The sequence below is a fragment of the Camponotus floridanus genome, unplaced genomic scaffold (assembly GCF_003227725.1).
Source record: "Camponotus floridanus strain SB8 unplaced genomic scaffold, Cflo_v7.5 scaffold276, whole genome shotgun sequence".
Classification (NCBI taxonomy): domain Eukaryota; kingdom Metazoa; phylum Arthropoda; class Insecta; order Hymenoptera; family Formicidae; genus Camponotus; species Camponotus floridanus.
In genome coordinates, this window is record NW_020229410.1 from 76,380 (window position 1) to 99,547 (window position 23,168).

Consider the following 23,168-nt stretch of genomic DNA (forward strand, 5'->3'; position numbering starts at 1 on the left):
AACGGGCGGCGAGAAACTTCTCGAAAAATCAATTGTTGACAAACAGCCAACCGTTCAAGCCATCTCTCTTTTTTTGCGACGCACAAAAACGCTCAGTGACAACAGTTGACAATAACATTGTCAACTGTCGACGAAATCCGCACAGCGAACGGGCATGCGCGCCCGTGCGTCACGATCAGCTGATCGCCAATCAGCTGATCGGGAAAAGTTGCGCGCATGACAAACGCTAACAGGCTATTTCCTGACCTCATCGGCGGCCAATTATGCGCGGCGCCATGAGGTCACCGCCAAATTTTAAAGTTAATTGGGCCACGTCGCAACGGGGCCCAAAAATCCGCCTGGTATATAATAGGCCCAGCGCGAGGGCACGAGGAAGTCTCGCACTTTTCGATAAACCGCACTTTTCGCTAAACCGCACTTTTCGCTTCGCAAACCGCAGTATCATTCGACCGCTTTCTTCACTTGGACTTTCCTCTCGATTTACTGGAACTGATTTCGGCTATACTTTTCGAATTCTGAAAATTATATATATATTTTGTGTAAAACTTTATTTTTCGTGTGGTGTTACAAAATAAAACTATTAAAAGTACAAAAAAATCATACGTGTCGTGGCTTGTTTTTTCTCAATTGTGCAGTGTCCGAGTCCAAGACCTTTTCTGTCGCGCCTATCGTGTCGAATAACTCATTCGCGAACATTTTCTGGTCCTTCGAGCCGGAGTCGCCATCCGCATCCGCAGTTCGTGAGTGACGTTCTCGTGACATTTAGTGCGCGAACCTGTGCAAAAAAAAAAAACAGTTACGATGAGTGCCGATCTGAAGGCGTTGTTGGAAGCGCAGAACGACTTCCACGGGCGAATGTCTCGCTCCGTGGACAATCTGCGCAAGATGGGCGTCTCGAGCATCACGGCCGAAGCAGTCCAGGCTCGCCTCCGCATCCTCGACACGCTGTGGACCAAATTTGAGGCTCATCATGACCTCATCAGGACAACTCTGAAAGATAAATATCTCGAGAGTGAGTACGCTAAGGCAGACTTTATCGATATCGCGGAATCAACTTACGTGTCTCAGCGAAGCATGCTTGTCGAATACGCGAACAGTCTCAAAGACGAGGCGTCGATCACGCCCAAGACCGAGCGCCAAGAGCAGACGCTCAAAACTTCGTTGCCGCGGATTAAGCTCCAGTCGTTCTCTGGGGCATACGGAGATTGGCCCGCGTTTCGCGACATCTTTCAGTCCATCGTCGGCAGCAATGCGTCCATCTCCGACGTGGAAAAGCTGCACTATCTCCGCACGAGCTTGCAGGGTCCTGCGGAAAAGCTAATAAGATCGTTGCCAATTGTCGGGGGCAATTACGAGCGAGCCTGGTCCATCCTCAGCTCACATTATGAGAACAAGCGGGAACTCATTCGCGCCAACTTCGCCGCCTTTAACGCTGTGGCAAAAGTGAAAGCCGCGACTGCCGACGAGCTTAGCCGCGTTTATAATGCCGCCACCACTGCCATTAATGCTCAGGAGAGCATTGCCAGGCCAATAGACACGCACGGAATGGACCTCTTTAACTACTTACTTATCGAGCGATTCGATGCGCAAACCCGGATGCAATGGGAGTCCTCCATCCGCGACTCCGTCGACCCGCCAAGTAACGACGTGCTTATGGACTTCATCGCGAAGCAAATCCTGACACTGAACGCCGTGCAGCCAGCCACCGTCGCGAAATCCGGAGAAGCTTCCCGGTCCGCGAAGTCTCACTTTGTGAAGCGCGCTTCGGACTCCTCAGTTTGCGCCGTCTGTAAAGAGAAACATTCCGTTATGCAGTGCGCGACGTTTAAAGCCAAGACCGCGACCGAACGGAAAACCCTGGTGGAGGCGCACAAGCTCTGCTTCAACTGCCTCGGGAACCACTTCCTAGCGAAATGCCAATCGACGAAAACGTGCTTCACATGTAAGGCATGACACCACACTATGCTGCACGACGCGTACTCGCAAGCCGATGGAGCAGCTTCGTTGTCCGCCACGCACTTCGCGTCGCACCGCAAGGCGATCCTTCTCGCCTCCGCTCGGGTCACCATCAGGGACCACCTGGGGAGACCGCACGACGTTCGAGCGCTTATTGACCAAGGGTCCGAGGTCTCTCTGGTCACGGAGGCTCTGGCCCAGCGATTGCGTCTGCCGCGGGACCGCTCTTCGATGAAGATAGCCGGGATCGGAGGAGCAACCGGAACAACTCGCGGACGGCTGTCAATGACGCTATCCTCCCCAATCACTGGAGCAGCATTCCCGGTGCAGGCGTACGTTCTCCCGCGTCTCTCGACGTACCAGGGGCCCGTCGTGCGATCCGGCATCACCTGGCCTCACATACGTGGTCTCCCGCTAGCCGATCCACAATACCTTGACCGAGATCCGATCGAGATATTGCTCGGCGCGGACGCTTACTCCGCCATCCTCCAGGATGGGCTCCGCAAAGGACGTAAGGACGAGCCAATAGCGCAAAGGACCTCACTCGGATGGATCTTGTCGGGCGGTCATCGAGCCACGACACGAGCCGGCCACACCGCCCATCAATGTACAGTCGATCACGAGCTGAACGATCTCGTGAAGCTCTTCTGGGAGCAGGAAAAGGAACCTGTCGCTCCCGTCGCGCTCACTCCTGAGGAGAAAAGATGCGAAGACATCTTCGCCCGCGAGCACTCACGCACTAACGTCGGGCGTTACATGGTGAGGCTTCCCTTCGCCGGAACTGCACCCTCTCTGCCAGAAACCCGCCGGCCGGCCGAGCGTTTGCTCCACGCCATGGAGCGCCGCTGCGAGAAGGACGCTCGATTCGGCAACCTCTACCGCAGCTTCATGAAGGACTACGAGGACCTGCAACACATGGAAGCTGTAACTTCATCATCACAACGGGAAGATACCGCACGGTGCTACTTACCGCATCACGGAGTGTTGCGAGAGACGAGCACCACTACGAAGCTCAGGGTTGTGTTCAACGGCTCTCAGTTCACACCCTTGGGCACCTCACTGAACGCCAGCCTACTGACGGGAGCCAACCTCTTGCCAGCTCTCGCCGACGTGCTCCTTCGTTGGCGCTGGCACCGCTACGTCTTCGTGGCGGACGTCGAGAAGATGTACCGCCAAATTCTCATCCACCAGGACGACCGCGATCATCAGCGGATACTTTGGTGGCACAGTGCCGCCGACGACATCCGCGAATACCGCCTACGAACGGTTACGTATGGCTTGGCGTGCGCGCCGTTCCTTGCCATACGGACCTTGCACCAGCTCGCCGATGACGAGGGTACACGTTTCCCGCGGGGAGCTGTCGCGCTGCGCCGCGATACGTACGTGGACGACATCGTGACCGGCGCCGGCACCCATTCGGAAGCCACTTTAGCCCAGCGAGAGCTCCGCGGCCTCTGCATGGCGGGCGGATTTCCGCTTCGGAAGTGGGCGACGAACGACCTCCGCGTCCTGGACGGCGTTCCGCACGAGCACCGGCTCACCCACTCACCTCACTCATGGTCTCACGAAAGCCACACAACACTAGGTCTTCACTGGCATCCGGCCGGTGACCACTTCACCTTTTCACAACAGGCGCGTCACTTCGATGAACTCACTAAACGACGCGTGCTGTCTGAGACCGCTCGAATGTTCGACCCGCTGGGCTGGCTCACTCCGGTCACGATGCGAGCAAAAATCTTAATCCAGTCCGCCTGGCTTCAGAAGCTAGACTGGGATGCTCCTCTTCCATCAACGGACGCACTTGCTTGGAAGAGCCTGCTCACTCAACTCCCACGCCTCAACGAGATAAGGGTATCTCGTTGGCTCGGCAGCGACGGTTCGCACTCACACGTTGACCTCCACGGATTCGCCGACGCATCGGAGCGAGGATACGCCGCCGTGGTGTACCTCCGCTCCTCCACACAAAAGGGCACCACGATCCACTTGCTCAACGCGAAGGGCAAGGTCGCCCCCGTGAAGCCCGTGTCCTTGCCGCGACTCGAGTTGTGCGCTGCCGCCCTCTTAACGAACCTCGTTGCTCACACGCGCACTTTATTGAGTCTGTCCGCAGCCCCCGTCTTCCTCTGGTCAGATTCCAAGGTCACACTTCATTGGATCCACGGTCACGCCTCCCGCTGGAAGACCTACGTGGCCAACAGGGTGTCTCTGATCCAAGAGCAACTGCCCGAAGCGCGATGGCGACACGTGCCGGGAAGGAACAATCCGGCTGACTGCGCCTCCCGAGGAATCCTGCCTGACGACCTGGTCGATCATCTTCTCTGGTGGACCGGACCATCCTGGCTCCTAGAGGACGAGGCGAGGTGGCCAAGTGACGACGGCGCCCTGCCGGACGCTGACTTGCCGGAGCGTAGAGCCGTCGCCTCACTGGCGGCTGCCGTCAAGGACGTTTCCGAGTCGGCCTTCCTTCTCCGGTTCTCATCGCTGCACCGGCTCCTCAGAGTGACCGCCTGGTGCCTTCGATGGCGACGAAACGGCACCCGGAGACCTCGCGGCACCACTGACACCGCACGATCACTCGAAGCTTGCGAAATCGAAACCGCACTCACTCGCTGGATTCACACCACTCAGGCACTGCACTTCCACGACGAATTCAACGCACTACGCAAAGAACGTGCCTTGCCACCGTGGAGTCCGCTCACGAGTCTGAATCCGTTCATCGATGACAGCGGAGTGATGCGTGTCGGAGGACGACTGAAACACGCCATGCTGTCTCACGACGAGCGGCATCCTATTATAATTCCGCCGGAATCCAGGCTGACTCACCTCATGGTCGATTCCTGTCACCGGCGAACCCTGCACGGAGGAGTGCAGCTCACCCTCGGGTTGCTTCGCCAACGGGTCTGGATCCTGCGTGGTCGAGCGGTGGTTAAACGGGTCATCCACCGATGCGTCACCTGCACGCGATGGAAAGCCGCCGCTCCACAACCGATGATGGGCAATCTCCCCCGAGAGCGAGTGACTCCTGCACGCCCGTTCCTGCGCACCGGAGTCGACTACGCCGGCCCGATCTCCATCCGGACCAGCAAGGGGCGAGGCCACAAGGCAAGCAGGGGCTTCATCTCGGTCTTTGTCTGCCTCAGTACCAAGGCCGTTCACCTCGAGGCAGTCACTGACTACTCGGCAGAGGCATTCCTGGCCGCCTTCCGCCGCTTCGTCTCCCGGCGAGGCCTCTGCCATGAAATCTTCTCTGACTGCGGCACGAACTTCGTCGGGGCGGATCGAGAGCTGCGAGAGCTGTTCCGCGCTTCCTCCTCCGACGGCCGTCGGATAGCTCTCGCTATAACCTCCGACGGCGTGAGATGGAGGTTCAACCCCCCGGCAGCTCCACACTTCGGCGGACTCTGGGAGGCAGCCGTAAAATCCACGAAGCACCATCTCCGCAGAGTCATCGGCGAGGCCACCCTCACCTATGAGGAGATGGCGACGCTTCTCGCTCAGGTGGAGGCGTGCCTGAATTCGCGCCCTTTACAGCCGCTGACGGACGACCCCGACGACGTGACGGCACTCACACCAGGGCACTTCCTGATCGGAGCGCCCCTTCTGGCCGTCCCAGAACCGCCACTCACCGCCGAGAAGGACACTGCACTCTCCCGGTGGCGACTTCTCCAGAAGATGCGCGACCACTTCTGGGAACGGTGGTCGCGCGAATACCTGGGCACCCTGGCCGCAAGACCGAAATGGACCAGGGATGAGACCGGCCCCAGCATCGGCGACCTGTGCCTGCTCCGATCCGAGAGCACACCCCCGACCAGATGGCCGCTCGCCCGCATCACGGCACTGCACCCCGGAGATGATGGAATCACCCGTGTGGTCACCCTCCGCACGGCGACGTCGAAGTTCACTCGGCCACTCGTAAAAATCGTCCTCCTGCCGGGGGCCGACACCGCAGCACCAACAACTCCGGTCTCGTGAGCGAGAAAATCATTTTTTTTTGTCTTCTTCTTTCTTCATTCTTACTCACATGCACCGCGAGAACGCCGATAATCATACCGCGCGTGACCACCGCTTAACCACACGTAACCGCGCTATCATTCCTTCCCCTTTTTTTCACCGTCGCTCATCACTTCACATCATTTAAGTTGTTCATCATTCACTGTCACTCGAGCGTCACTACATTCGCGAGATCATGCACGCAAACACCTCACACTCAGTTCATCACATTCACTGCATATTCTCACTTCATCACCGCACTACTCATTTTTTCAACGGATTCGCTCGAACTGCACAACACGTGCTCTCGCATGACGTCACACATTCCATTGATTGATCGCGATCCATGGCTCGCTACCAGAACAGTACGCGACACCTGCCCGTAACCGCGCGCACCAACAAATTTCGTCACGTACTGACGAGGCGGGCGGGATGTTCGAAATGCATATGCGGAAAAATTCGCGTAACAATGAAATCCGCATTTTCCATCATAATCCCGAAAATTCGAAATTAACGGGCGGCGAGAAACTTCTCGAAAAATCAATTGTTGACAAAAAGCCAACCGTTCAAGCCATCTCTCTTTTTTTGCGAAGCACAAAAACGCTCAGTGACAACAGTTGACAATAACATTGTCAACTGTCGACGAAATCCGCACAGCGAACGGGCATGCGCGCCCGTGCGTCACGATCAGCTGATCGCCAATCAGCTGATCGGGAAAAGTTGCGCGCATGACAAACGCTAACAGGCTATTTCCTGACCTCATCGGCGGCCAATTATGCGCGGCGCCATGAGGTCACCGCCAAATTTTAAAGTTAATTGGGCCACGTCGCAACGGGGCCCAAAAATCCGCCTGGTATATAATAGGCCCAGCGCGAGGGCACGAGGAAGTCTCGCACTTTTCGATAAACCGCACTTTTCGCTAAACCGCACTTTTCGCTTCGCAAACCGCAGTATCATTCGACCGCTTTCTTCACTTGGACTTTCCTCTCGATTTACTGGAACTGATTTCGGCTATACTTTTCGAATTCTGAAAATTATATATATATTTTGTGTAAAACTTTATTTTTCGTGTGGTGTTACAAAATAAAACTATTAAAAGTACAAAAAAATCATACGTGTCGTGGCTTGTTTTTTCTCAATTGTGCAGTGTCCGAGTCCAAGACCTTTTCTGTCGCGCCTATCGTGTCGAATAGCTCATTCGCGAACATTTATATATATATTTATATATAGTATATATACATATATTAACAAAATGAAAAAAAGATCTGTTTCATTAGCAAAATATAAAAAGTATATTTAACATATGAATAAAATTTTATTATTAGTATAAAATAAATATCTATAAATAGCAAACATATATATAAATGTAAGAAAACAGTAAAATTATATTTAACATTTTACATATATGTATAATAGAACTTATTGACGCGTTTAGATGTGTTTAAGACCTCACACAATTTGGTTGTCGTCTTGTTACAGGTGTATTATTTATATGATTTGGCATATATTTCTTATATACATATATTATTTTATTATAAATTTAAATATTAATATTTAAAAATATAATATTAAATATTTAAAGATGTAATATTAAAATTTATTAATTTTTTTTATCATTAATTTATTATATTTATAAAAGTTTATTATATTTATAACAGTTTATATTTAAAATTAAAAATAATAAATTTAAACATTTTTTAAATTAATAATAATAAATATTTATTACCTGTTTGTATAACTACTATAACTTCAATTTTATTTCCTTTGTTTATATTTAATTTTACATAATTATCTTTTGAAAAATTAATATAAACTTCCAATTTAAAAATGTCGTCTGTTATAGATTCGCAACCAATTTTATTAAATTTATTGTTATGCGATTCAAAAAAATTTGTTTTAATATATCCTAACAATACTATAAAAATATGTTATTATTATTATTTAATATTATTATTGTTATTATATTATTTTTATTATTATATTTATTATTATTATTATTATTTTTTACTTATATGGCATGTTATTCCCCAAATTTTAAATTAAAGTATTAGACTAAATCGAAAGGAATTAGGCTCGTTATGTTAAACAACACGACAAGAAAACAAGCATCTCCGAGCCACAGCGGATGGTAATGTCTACAAATTCTTTTAATTGTACGCGAAATTTTTAAACGAGAACAAGGCATATGCATATATTTTACTTGGTGCAAGATATAAATTCTCATTTTTGAGAATTCTATAAAACCCTCTTTACTTCCCCTGAAGAGACGTAGACGAGAAAAATATCAGGACGAAATCGCTGAATCGGGAATCGAACCCGAGTCTTTTGCTTGCCGGGCGATTGCTCTTACCACTGAGCTATTCAGCCCCACACCGATATCACTCTTGTCTATTTGTTTATAATTATGAAAAATGAAACGCGATCTTTTCAGCTACGCGTGAATTAAACTAAATCGAAAGGAATTAGGCTCGTTATGTATTAAACAACACGACAAGAAAACAAGCGTCTCCGAGCCACAGCAGATGGTAATGCCTAAAAATTCTTTTAATTGTACGCGAAATGATATCGGAGTAGGGCTGATATATTGACAATATATATCTGATATCATGACAATATATTGTGACATGACGCTTGGCGGTCCGTCACAAGGATCGCGAGATCTGACTGGAAGTATTTTTGGGCCCTCGTTCTCCCCTGATTTAGGGAGAGAGAGCAAATATTGAAGGAGAGGGTAGGCTCGTCTCCCCTTATGTAAAGTTAATTATAAGATTAGAATTAAGCGGACGCTGATGGAGGACGCTAGCGGAATCTCATCCGGTGACTCGATCCGGCGCAGAAGACCAGATTAGAAGAAGTACGGGACGAACGGAGGCGTCGATTATAAGGAGAATGCCGAGCTAAGTATCCCTCTCTACCTTTTTGTACATCGAAAAACCTATTTGAAAACACCGCTGCCGCTCCTGTACATTTCCTTATGCTCAGCAGGTACGAGGAATAATCACGGGGAAGGTCGACCAATAAATAAATCGAACACCGGAACCCCGAAACGGAGCCAGCTCGGCCGGATTAAGCGCTACAGGAAATCTATAAAAATAATGGCGAGCGACTTCCGGAAAACTCCTCACACCAGGCTGTAATCAAAGAGCTGAGAAAATTAGGACGAAGAAACAGGGTGGCGACAGGCGCAAATATGGCCCTGAAGGCGGCAGGAGTAATTAAAATCAGCGACGATCCTGAGGGTTGCGGAAGCGTCACAAGTGGCCTACTTACGCCTTAATTTGCCGGCATGATTCCAACGGGCCTTCCGCTCGTCACTGTTCGGCGGACCAGCGAAAAGAGCGACGGCCCAGAGTTATCGATTTCTAGTGTGAATGTCGGAGAGAGCCCAAGACCTCAAGGAATCACCGGTGAGACAAGCGTCGACTTCATCAGACCGTTCTATTGTTTGCGTATCAGGTAGAATTAGGCCGAACAGAGTCCGTGCCGAATTGCTACCGTTAGAAAATTCTTTGCTCGAGATTAATTCGAGTTTTCGATAATTGCGTAGTAGAGCACGACGGCCGGCCGACATACTTTGATCGAGCTATGGTAATATTAAGTGCCCTTTCTCCTGGTTAAGTGCCGACAATCAAGCTTCTTGTCTTTTCTCTTTACGATTATTGTTGCTTGTGAAATTCTTTGTAAACTTGTGATACGACGAATTCACACATAAAGACGATCGCGATATTTGATAGCCGACAGATGCGTTGCGGCATCGACTCGCGTATCCCTGCGACGTGAATTGTTCGATACTTTATTATAGCTTATTATTCGTGTTTTGATATTTTATTACCGCTAATTGTTCGCGTTTATGTCCGATCGTTTATATTATGTAATTATTTAGTTACTCACTTTTGTATTAACGCTCTAGATGTGCATTGTCTAATCGACTCACGCAAATAATCGATTCTATTAATCTTACGTTTGACGAATTTAACTGCTGTTATCATTTAATATTTTCGGCTTATAACAGACGGATGTCATTATTAGAACCATCAACGTGGTATTCCTTATTAATAATTCAAGCGGAATTTAGCTGCCGAGGCCCTGTGACGTCCCGTTTAGCGCAAAATTCCAAGACTTTCTTTACGCTGCTTTTTCTATCGCGTACGTTCGCGACACATACCGCGGTGATCGCGCTCGAATACCGGCCCGTCGCTGCCGATGAAAATTGCCATAATCGATTGTAAAACATCTTGCAATATCTACGTGAATCTGTCTCGCGTTGAACTTTATCTATTTGTTAAATATATTCATTCTTGTTATTCTAATATTCTGTCTTATTTGCAGTCACCTTGTATTCTCGATCCTTCCTTGTTAATTATTAAAACGGACCGCCTCCTCTACCATTTCCGAGACGGGGCTAGCCAAGCGTCCGTCGTGATTAATTGAGTAGCATTTTCCGTGCTTATTATATTAAGATATCGAATTACTTTTTTTGAAGTGTTACCGCACCTGGCGCCCAAAAACTTTTGGAGATAAATTTGAGTAGAAATCGCGCCGAAGGTGTGCCATGGACCAATAACACCGGCCAGATCTCATTATCACCCTTAATTAATAAATTAACGGTCACAAATTGCCAATTGTGGCAATTTGTGTGGCAATCCTAACCTAACCTAACCTTCCCCGTGATTATTCTTCGTACCTACTGAGCATAAGGAAATATCCAGGAGCGGTAGCGGTGTTTCCAAATAAGTTTTTCGATGTACAAAGGTAGAGAGGAATACTTAGCTCGGCATTCTCCTTATAATCGACGCCTCCGCTCGTCCCGTACTTCTTCTAGTCTGGTCTTCTGCGAGGGTCGAGTCACCGGATGAGATTCCGCTAGCGTCCTCCATCACGTCCGCTTAACTCTAATCTTATAATTAACTCTATATAAGGGGAGGCGAGTCTACCCTCGCCTCCAATATTCGCTCTCTCTCCCTAAATCAGGTGAGAACGAGGGCCCAAAAATATTCTCGGTCAATTCTCGCGATCCTTGTGACGGACCGCAAAGCGTCACGTCACAATATATATATATATATATATATATATATATATATATATGTGTGTGTGTATATATATATATATATATATGCATGATGATAAATATTCAAACGTATAAACGCTCACCTCGATATCAAAATCGTCCAAATGACACTAGGAAACTAGGAGAGATATACTTCGCCTGATTAAAACAAAGGGAAGTTTAAACTATAAAAAGTTTATTTTTATTTCGTATAAAAGTTTGTCCATGTTGTTGATCATTGCGGTAAAAAAATGATTGTCCCAATTCCATAAAATATGAAAACCTCTCCAACGTCCAAGTCGCTCAGAAAGAAGCCGAAAGAATTAGAATAAATGATAACGAGGTGGAGGTCTGTTTAAAAATGCACAAAATAAAATCAAACAAATATTAAACAAATATGCCAAATATATAATATAAAGGAAAAAACTTAACCGTTTTTTCAAAAAGAAAAGTAACCTAAAACGCTTATACATTATAATAGAATAAGGCCGTTAGAAAAAGTTATAGAGAAATCGAGAGACAAAATAAATGGACAGCACAAAAAGCGAAATATGCATACATACGTAAAGAGTGCAAAGACAAAGAGAAAAAGCCATGTATAAAAAGAAAGGAATCTGATCATAGCAAAGGTCGATAATACTGACAAAGGAAGATGTGGGAAACATGAGAAAGAGGAAGAAGAAAAGGAAAGATGGCAAGGACGGAAAGATAAAGCAGTATTAGGGAGAAGGAGGTAAGGAAGCGGGAGATTTTGAAAGGGTAACACATTTGTTGATGGTAGGGAGGTAGGAATCATCAAGTAAGATCGTGTCATTCTGAATGTTAAAACTATTTTTTTGTTGGCAGATGTGCAACATCTCCGAAACAAGTCTTTTTTTATAAGACGGTTTCTCGTCTAAAATTATTGTGTCTTCCCAATTAAAGTCGTGGCCGAGTAATCTGTGATTTGACACAACTGATAGAGAATCTGACGGTTTATTAATATTTAATCGATGCTCTCTTAGTCTAGTGGCTAAACATCTTCCCGTCTGTCCCACATATGAAGCATCACAATCGCTACAGTCAATTCTATAAACCACATTAGAGTGATTAGATTTAATTAAAGGATATTTATGCAATCTAATCAAAAAATTCAATTTATTGTTGACTGAAGAAGCTACTTTATTCCCATCATCTCATATTCTCGTGTAGAGTTTTCTGGGATGCCCTTAATGAACGGAATAACGAAAAAATAACGACTAGGAGAAAAATGAGGAGTGGAGGAAGGACAAGGATTTGTGTTGGAAATAAGGAATTTTAGTCTGCGAAGAACAATTTTGTGTATGAAGCGGATAGGATAGGAGTTGTCGAGGAGAATGTTAACAATAAGAGAAAGGTTCTGTTCGTGGAATTTTGGATGGGAAAGATGGAAAACTCTATCAACGAGACCCATAATAACGCCAATTTTATGAGCAACAGGATGGTGAAAGGAAAAATTCAAAAATCTTCCAGAGAAGATGGGTTTGCGGAATCAATTGAATTCTAAATGGTTTTCATTAACGGTTAATAGTGTATCCAAGAAACTGATAGTATTATTGTTTGCATATTCGATAGTGAACTGTAATCTCCTATGAAAGGAGTTAAAGACTTTAAGAATGGAGATGTGAGAAGAGATGTGAAAAGAAAAAGCTGCCAAAATGATCGTTTTAATTTGATTGTTTGACTTCTTAATTGTTTTGTATTGCGCGCGCCTTTGTAACGTTCGCATTTTAATCATGTTATCCGTTGCTAAGACATTGAAAAAGAGCCACACGTTGGATCCAAACGTATATCTGTCGATATTTTTTGCATTGTATTACTTTTTCAACGGACAATGTTCTTCTTTTTTTACTATTAATTCACCGGCACACAAAAAAACAACAGTGGTCTGATCTCGAGATCCCACCAGTATATCTTTATGTTTTTTGGGTCTCTGAATCCGAATCTGGGATCTGTTTGATCCCATCACCCTAGGCTCAATGTCATTTCAAGGTCAAATTTTGAAAATACCGTTTCAGCTTAGAAAATTACCATACCTATATGTTTTTCGGGTCGCTGAATACAAGTCCGGGGTCCGTTTGATCCCATCACTTCAGGATAAATGTTGTATGTATACTGTTGTCAAGAATTGATGACATTTATTCCTTTTTCCGTCTGTAACGTTCTCTTTTATTTTCAAAGGATCTGTGTAGTGGATTTCTTACCCTTTTCGAACTGTCTTCACTTTCAGTATCTCTTTTCAGTAGCCAACAGTAATCTGCCATCATATTTATGCCCCATTTCCCTTGCCACCTCCGTTCAACTTCCTTTAGATCCTGATGGAAACGCTGACCTTGTTCCTCGCTGTAATCGCCTAAATTCTCTGGAAAGTAACTAAGATGAGAATCTAAGAAACGAAGTTTAAGATTCATTAAACATCCTAAACGCCAAAAGCTTCTTACCATATTTGCTACAATGGCTTCATTGTTACGACTTTTCTCATTTCCCAAAAATTTTTGAGCAACATCCCGAAAATTAAGCCATGCAGCCTTTTCCAAATTGTTCATTGTTTTTATAAAATGATCATCGTAAAACATCTTACGGATCTGAGGTCCATCGAATATCCCTTTTTTCAATTTGGCTTCAGTCAATTGAGGGAATTGCTTTGTCAAGTATTGATAACATAGTCTTTGCTTATCTAAAGTCTTGACGAATTGTTTCATCAATCCAAGTTTTATGTGAAGAGGCGGAAGCAACTTTTGATGGATCAATTAAAGGCTGTCTTAGTACATTTTGATTCCCTGGTTCAAGTCCTTCTCTTGCTTGCCAAACCTTTTTCTCATAATGATTTACGCGATCTCTACTATCCCATAAGCACAAGAAACAGGGATACTTTGTATATCCGGACTGTAGATCTAGTATGATCGTTATGATTTTCAAATCACCGCAAACTTGCCACCTATGCTCATCATAACAAATTTTCTCCAATACATTTTTGACATTTTCATAATTTTCTTTTAATCGTGTCGAGTGTGCTATTGGTAAACTTGCGTAATCATTCCCATTGTGCAGCAATACTGCCTTGAGACTCCGTTTTGATGAATCTGTAAACAATCTCCATTTGTCAGGAACGTAACAGTCTTGTTTCATTTCATTCATTAAACCGCAAATATCGTGGCAGTATACCAAACTGCCCTCTTCATCCTAACTGAAGTATTTACGGAATGTCTTCTCTCGATTTCTGTAAAAAGTCGATGTCGTCCCCTGTTCTACCATTCCACGGCTTTTCAACTCTGCAGCCATGTATTCAGAAACATCTTTGGGCAGACCCATGTTCCTGATGAAATCACTCAAACTTTTTTGATTGAATAATATAAGAGGTTTATTACTTCTGTCTCTTGGCTTATATTCCTCGTCTTCATCTCCTTGTTCCCAGCTGTCTATAGGCTCTTCTTCGCTGTATACCATCTGTTCTATATCTGTTGCTTCAACACTCATTGAAGTTTCATTTGTTGAAGTGCTGATATCGATATTTTCAATATTGCATTGTACATGAGTTTTTGCTGGTACAACAGAAGAATTTATCGAATAAGATATCCTTGATTTTGTTTTCGCATTAAATCCCTCTACTACTGTATTGCAAAAGTAACAGTCTTCTTGTGATTGAGGTATTGACCATATTGTTGGTGATATATATTTTAAAAGTTTGTTGTTTTTTGTTTCACTCCATCGTCTCAGCATGTTGTAACAAGAGCAGCAGATGCTATCTGGAGCAAACGTATCATCTTGATTGGAAAGTACCCCCTCATAACATTCACGATATATATTTATACATGTATCACTCATTTTTCTGCGCAATTTGCTTATTTCAAATTTTCCGCAAACAAAGCAGAACGTGTTTCTGTCACGTATACAGTTATGACTGACAAAACCATGAATATTTCTTGTAGTTTCATACTCCTTATCAGCCAAGTCGCCAACCAAGAAGGAGCTGCGGTTGCCTGATGATGACGCCTGGGAGCCCGCTTTCGCACTATGACCAGCCGCCGATACTAGGGTTCCGATCCCTTGCATCGTAAAAGGTAATCTACCTGTGTCTGCCATGACGGCATGAAAGCCGTGATCCAGGAACTTAGCCGGATACGGTGCAACTCCGTTGCCCACCGTCACCACGTGGAGGTGCCCTGGATGCAGACACAGGTGGACCATAAAGTAACGATACGCTACTTACACTTTTTAACCAATTCTTTGACAACGGTTTTTATTCCTGATTTGACCTTAAAATGATATTGATCCTGACATGATGAGATCAAACGGACCCCGGATTCGGATTCAGCGACCTAAAAAACATATAGGTATGGTAATTTTCTAAGCTGAAACGGTATTTTCAAAATTTGACCTTGAAATGACATTGATCCTAAGATGATGGGATCAAACGGACCCCGGATTCGGATTCAGAGACCCAAAAAACATAAAGATATACTGGTGGGATCTCGAGATCAGATCACTTTTGTTTTTTTGTGTGCCGGTGAATTATTTAATCCTACTTTAAGAAAATTATAATCTTTGATATAAAAATGTTATTTTCTATCTAACATCGTTTCTTTTTCATTGAAGAAAATCTTAAATCGTAAGAATATATTTTTCTTAATTAAACTATTGGGTCGGCAAGAAAGTAATTTCGGTGTTTTTAGTGTGAAATAAAACTCTTGAGTTTTTTTTAACGAATGAACTTTAATCAATTATATATTTTTCATTTTGGTCAATGACCTTTTGTCATCTTTCTGGCAATTTCATAATGCCGCGCTCATAAAATTTTTGATCCTTGCTATCAAAAAATCTTAACAAGTGCGATTTGAGATCATTATCGTTATGAAAATTTTTTCCATTTAAGGAGTTCTGCAAACTTCGAAACAAATGATAGTCTGAAGGTGCGAGGTCAGGGCTATAGGGCGGATGGGACATGAGTTCCAAACCAAGCTCCAATAATTTGCCACGAGTCATTAAAGATGTGTGAGGTCTTGCATTGTTCTGGTGAAAGACGATTCCTTTGCGATTGGCCAATTCTGGGCGTTTTTCTTTGATAGCTTTCTCCAATTTCATCAGTTGTTGACAATAGACATCCGAAGTAATCGTGTGGTTCCTTGGAAGCAGCTCAAAATACACGATGCCTTTGTAATCCCACCAAATTGACAGCATGATTTTCTTTTGATGCATCTCTGTTTTCGATATGATTGGACGATATGACTGGTTCATCACTCTTGGATCATGATTGTTTCCTGCTGATGTTATTATAGACGATCCACTTTTTATCCCCAGTAATAATTCTTTTCAGAATAGGGTCAATTTCGTTGCGCTTGAGATGCGTATCGCAGACATTGATGCGCTGTGTTAAGTGAATTTCTTTCAATTCATGGGGTCCCAAATGTCGAGCTTTTTGACGAGTCCAAGACGTTTAATATGATTTTCAATGTTGTATGTGGTACCTGACACTTCTCTACAATCTCTCGCACAGTTATGTGGCGTTTGGATTCGATTAGCATTTTAATTTCATCGTCGTCAGCTTCAGTAGGCCGGCCGGAACGTTGGTCATCTTTGAGCGAAAAATCTCCTGAACGAAATTTTTTAAACCAATTCTGACATGTGCGTTTTGTTATGCAATCACCACCATAAATTTCACAAATGTCTTTATGAGCCTTAGCAGCTTCCTTCCCTTTGCGGAAATAAAAAAGTAAAATATGACGAAAATGTTCGTTTCGGCACTCCATGTTTAAATCAATCCTGAATTAATAATTGCAAATAAAATAGCGCGCGATTTGCTTCTTAAGTAAGGTAGAGGTGCCATCTGTCAAATGTCAAAATAAAAAAGTTCTGACAGTAACAGAAACACGTGATCGCAAACATGAGACCATCTATATGGTAAAACCAAAATTACTTTGTTGCCAACCCAATATATATAAAATGGCTTCATTCAAGTAAACAAAAAAATTAAAATCTGTAGCTCCGCCTTTCAGCGAATGCTGTGAATTTCGGCACATGTACTTCTGCAAATGTTATACTTACAAATCAAGCAATACCAGATTTATCTATCGAACACACTATATAATTCTTGCGGAAAATAATATAGTATGTTATGCATCACAAGGTATGTATAAGATATTATTATAGTAGAATTCTCTCTTACAAATCATATAAATTATATATATATTTTATATCATTTTTCATCTATTTATGCATGCGCATAAATATATAAAATATATTTTTTTAATTTTAGATACTGTATCAAGTTGTCCATCAAAATGGATAAATAATATAGAGACGATACTTTTCTCATTTCGAAAGCACTCGATACGTACCAACTGAAAACTTGCCAAAAAATTATCCAACTGATATCGCTATTATGCACGAAGTACTTTCTGATCAGTAGTGTGTACAATAAAATTTAAGATTTTTAATACACGTTTTTTAAAATCATATATAATTTTTTAACCTTTCTCTATGATGATATTGTGATATTGTACATATTGTAGATATTGTACACGGTGGGCCATTTTATTCGATGCACTCGAATATCTCGAAAACAGCACTCTTCAGAAAGAAATGTTTCAAACAAAAATTGTAGGGTGTGAAGGGGGACATAAGATGGTGTCATTGGTTTGACCTTGGATAGTCGTTTGAAGATCACGTGAAGGTCACCTTTAATTTCTTAAATGGAAACCCCCATTTTTCAATGCATATTCTTGTAGCTTATCTCGAGAGCTTTCCAAAACACTACAGACAAATGTTTTTTCATTAAGTACTTTTTGAGTTATAAGGCTTCAAAGTTTGCAGTACTTCGATATAAAATGCAAAATATCTCGTAAAATATTTAGTTTTCGGTAGTCTTACCCTAATACTTTTATGCACAGGATAATGAGACAAAACTATTGGTACAAAGAAAACGCATGACTGTTTATAACAAAAAGTGCATTGCAAATTACACATTTTTTATTATAAACAATAAAAATAATATTATATAAATAATATTATAAATAATGAAAAAACATTTGTCTGTAGTGTTTTGGAAAGCTCTCGAGATAAGCTACAAGAGTATGTAATGAAAAATAGTGGGTTCAATTTAAGAAATTGAAGCTGACTTTTATGTGACCTTCAAATGACTTTCGAAGGTCAAACCAATGCTACCGTCTTATGTCCCCCTTCACACCCTACAATTTTTGTTTGAAACATTTCTTTCTGAAGAGTGCTGTTTTCGAGATATTCGAGTGCATCGATTAAAATGGCCCACCGTGTAGATATAAGATTAAAAAAAAGTGCAATGATAATATTATATTATGAAAAAATTAAATATACACTACTCAAAAGAAAATGGGGAACACTTTTTGTATACCGAAAAATGGGCTATTTTCAAACGATTGTAACTCAGCGAAAAATGATCATAAAAAAATGATAAAAAAAGCGTTTTGAAGCTCGAAGTTTCAACTTTGACATACAATCAATAGTTTTTAAAGATCTTTTTATGTTTTCACTACTATGCCCTAAAAAAGGACACACAGTTTTTTTCCTTAAAATTACGTATTTTTGACGCTCTATAGCTAGATAAGAAAAATTCTCTCGATAAATCCAACTCAATTTTCAAAAAGCATGACATTTTCTCTACAAAATGATTTTTTAAAACTTTCCTACGATTTTTTTTGGCTGAGTTACATGACTTTGAAGCTAAACCTGTATTTTTCAGAGCAATTGTCGTTACTCGGCGAAAAATCATACGACATTTTTAAAAATAGCATTTTCAAGCATGATGCTTCAGCTTTAACGCGCTATCGATAGTTTTAAAAAATTTTTTCATCTTTTTAGTCCTATGCCCTAAGAAAGAAACACTGCTTTTCCTTAAAATTACACATTTTCGACATTCTGCAGTTGCTATAAAAATTTTTTTCTTAAAAACTTTAGATCAACCTCCGTAAAAACAACTTTTTTTCTTCTACAAAATTCTTTTTTTAAAAATTTATTTATGATTTTTTTCGACCGAGTTACATGTCTTTAAAGACAACCTTAAATTTTATTAAAAAATGACGTTTACCGCCGGCATTAGCGTTACCCAATGTGCACCACGTGGAGGTTGCCGGTCAGGTTTTGCACATCGTGTGTGCGCGTGTGTGTCACACAGCAGAGATAAGGACCCCGCAGTTCGTCACTTCTGCAGTATTTAACGACTCCAAACCCTCTCTGCTGTGTGTGTGTGTGTGTGTTTAGTATTGTGTATTGCCTCCTCTCTGCTCAATTGCAGCTTGTAATCGCTCTCGCATGTTTATGCATCTCCGAATTAATTCCTGCGGAATTTCGTTCCAAATTTGTTTTAAAATTTCCGCTTAGTCATCGAAATTTTGCGGCTGTTGTTCTCGACGTCTTAATCGTCGTTCCATCTCGTCCCATATATGCTCGATTGGATTTAAGTCCGGGTTGTTTGTGGTATGGTCCAACAACGTGATGTTGTGTTCTTGAAAAAAACGGCGAGTTATGTTTGCCGTATGAGGACGAGCGTTGTCATGCATGAAGATGAAATTTCGATGATGGAGAGGCAAAACGTGAGGACGTAAAACATCAATTTCGTATCGCACACTCGTTATTGCTGGAGGCAATATTATCAAATCAGTTCGTTTTCTCACTGATATACACACCCATATCATAACGGAATCGCCATTATGTGCTCACATTAGCATAAGGCAACGCCGATCGTATCGTTCATTTCGACGACGCCAATTACGTATCCGAGCGTCATTGCCGTAAAGGCAAAAACGCGACTCGTCGGAGAAGTATACATTTCTCCATTCTCTCTCAGTCCATAAGATGTGATCGCGCGCAAATTGCAAGCGAGCTTGACGATGTGCAATTGTTAATCTCGGCACTTGCGCACAAGAACGAGATCGAAGCTCGGCTTCTCTTAAACGATTACGAATCGTTTGAGCGGATACATTTAAATGATTAATTTTCTCGGAAACACGCCTTGGAGTTATTATTCGTCTTTGTAACACATGGCGAATAATTTCTCGATCTTGTCTCTCCGTCGTCATTCGACGACAACCACTGCCTTGACATCTCGCGTAATGTCCTGTCTCTTGATATCGCGACCACGCTCTACTCACTACCGAAACAGACACTTCAATACGTTGCGCTTCATAACGCATGCGAAAGCCTTCTTCCAGAAGTGCAATTATCTGTGCAACTTCTGTTACTGATAAATGTGTACGCGGCATTTTCGTGTAAAAATTTACTCGCCGAAAATTTCGTCTCGCTTATTGCACAGTGAGACTCGCCTGCGTACTAAACATTTAGATATTTATTTGTTTTAGTCTAATTGTTCGAAAATACACATATTCGCGTAGCGTAATGTGTATGATTATATTAGTACACGTGTAGTAATGTTAGACACGTGTCTGACGTTGGTCACACGTGTCTAACATTACTACACGTGTACTAAAATTATTATACACATTACGCTACGCGGAATATTTTCGAACAATTAGACTTAAACAAATAAATATCTAAATGTTTAGTACGCAGGCGAGTCTTACTGTGCAATAAGTGAGACGAAATTTTCGGCAATTAAATTTTTACACGAAAATGCCGCGTATACATTTATCAGTAACAGAAGTTGCACAGATAATTGCACTTCTGGAAGAAGGCTTTCGCATGCGTTATGTAGCGCAACGTATTAAAGTGTCTGTTTCGGTAATGAGTAGAGCGTGATCGCGATATCAAGAGACAGGACATTACGCGAGATGTCAAGGCAGTGGTTGTCGTCGATGACGACGGAGAGACAAGATCGAGAAATTATTCGCCATGTGTTACAAAGACGAATAATAACTGCAAGGCGTGTTTCCGAGGAAATTAATCATTTAAATGTATCCGCTCAAACGATTCGTAATCGTTTAAGATAAGCCGAGCTTCGATCTCGTTCTTGTGCGCAAGTGCCGAGATTAACAATTGCACATCATCAGGCTCGCTTGCAATTTGCGCGCGATCACATATTATGGACTGAGAGAGAATGGAGAAATGTATACTTCCCCGACGAGTCGCGTTTTTGCCTTTACGGCAATGACGCTCGGATACGTAATTGGCGTCGTCGAAATGAACGATACGATCGGCGTTGCATTATGCCAGTGCGAGCGTATAACCGCGGTTCCGTTATGGTATGGGGGTGTATATCAGTGAGAAGACGAACTGATTTGATAATCCTGCCTCCAGCAATAACGAGTGTGCGATAATTGATGTTTTACGTCCTCACGTTTTGCCTCTCCATCATCGAAATTTCATCTTCATGCATGACAACGCTCGTCCTCATACGGCAAACATAACTCACCGTTTTTTTCAAGAACACAACATTACGTTGTTGGACCATCCCGCAAACAGCCCGGACTTAAATCCAATCGAGCATATATGGGACGAGATGGAATGACGATTAAGTCGAGAACAACAGCCGCAAAATTTCAATGACTGAGCGGAAACTGTATAACAAATTTGGAGCGAAATTCCGCAGGAATTAATTCGGAGATGCATAAACATGCGAGAGCGATTACAAGCTGTAATTGAGCAGAGAGGAGGCAATACATAGTACTAAACACACACACACACACACACACACACACACAGCAGAGAGGGTCGAGAATTTGGAGTCGTTAAATACTGCAGAAGTGACGAACTGCGGGGTCCTTATCTCTGCTGTGTGACACACCCACGTGCGCGCGCGCGCGCGCGCACACACACACACACGCACACACACACACACGATGTGCAAAACCCGACCAGCAACCTCCACGTGGTGCACATTAGGTAACGCTAATGCCGGCGGTAAACGTCATTTTTTAATAAAATTTAAGGTTGTCTTTAAAGACATGTAACTCGGTCGAAAAAAATCGTAAATAAATTTTTAAAAAAAGAATTTTGTAGAAAAAAAGTTGTTTTTACGGAGATTGATCTAAATTTTTTAAGAAAAAATTTTTTATAGTAATTGCAGAATGTTGAAAATGTGTAATTTTAAGGAAAAAACAGTGTTTCTTTCTTAGAGCATAGGACTAAAAAGATGAAGAAATTTTTTAAAACTATCGATAGCGTGTTAAAGCTGAAGCATCATTCTTGAAAATGCTATTTTTAAAAATGTCGTACGATGATTTTTCGCTAAATAACGACAATTTCTCTGAAAAATACAGGTTTCAAAGTCATGTAACTCAGCCAAAAAAATCGTAGGAAAGTTTTAAAAAAAACATTTTGTAGAGAAAATGTTATGCTTTTTGAAAATTGAGTTGGATTTATCGAGAGAATTTTTCTTATCTAGCTATAGAGCGTCAAAAATACGTAATTTTAAGGGAAAAAACGGTGTGTCCTTTTTTAGGGCGTAGTAGTGAAAACATAAAAAGATCTTTAAAAACTATCGATTATTCGTTAAAGTTGAAACTTCGAGCTTCAAAACGCTTTCTTTAAAAATTTTTTACGATCATTTTTCGCTGAGTTACAATCGTTTGAAAATAGCCCATTTTTCGGTATACAAAATGTGTTCCCTATTTTCTTTTGAGTAGCGTATTAGAATATAGAAGGATATATGTAGAATTTTTTTTTATATATGTGACAATAAATTTTTGTGAATGCAACTTAATCCCAACTAGTCAATCTTTTTTATTGATAAACTAACTTGAATATCTACAATAGCTCGCAACAGCGATTTCCAATTTTTATTCGATGATTTAGCGTTCGTTATGTGCAAATTACACAATTCTATAATTAAAGATAATTAAAAATTGACAAATAACAGCCAATAAAGCGCGGAATCTGATGAGCGGTACTCCTATTTCATTTAATATATAGTTAGTTTTTAATATATAATTTAATATATAGTTTAATATTTAAAATATTAAAATATTTGTGATTTCCGCGCAATAATTCTATCTATCTTTACTTAAGATTTATAATTTGTGGATTTATGATTATTAGTATACTGTAGTATAAAGATTAGAATTATTAGAAAATATACTAGCCAGATTACTGCATTGTTGTATCTATGAATCGATTATGAAATGGTTTATATAATCTTATATATTATTTAATAATTCTCATATATTATTTATAATGCATAATATCATACATATCTATAAAACGTTATCAGTATTTGATGATCTCTGGAAAT

The 23,168-nt window shown here is 42.3% G+C and overlaps 2 protein-coding genes across 2 annotated transcripts; both read left to right on the forward strand.

The window, feature by feature from the left end:
- Positions 1-801: 801 nt before the first annotated feature.
- LOC112638262 lies at positions 802-1,953 on the forward strand. The gene has a single exon (XM_025409637.1). The coding sequence runs from the start codon at positions 802-804 to the stop codon at positions 1,951-1,953; it is 1,152 nt and encodes a 383-aa protein (XP_025265422.1).
- A 9-nt stretch (positions 1,954-1,962) lies between these two features.
- On the forward strand, positions 1,963-5,928 carry LOC112638263. The gene has a single exon (XM_025409638.1). The coding sequence runs from the start codon at positions 1,963-1,965 to the stop codon at positions 5,926-5,928; it is 3,966 nt and encodes a 1,321-aa protein (XP_025265423.1).
- The last annotated feature ends 17,240 nt before the right edge of the window (positions 5,929-23,168 follow it).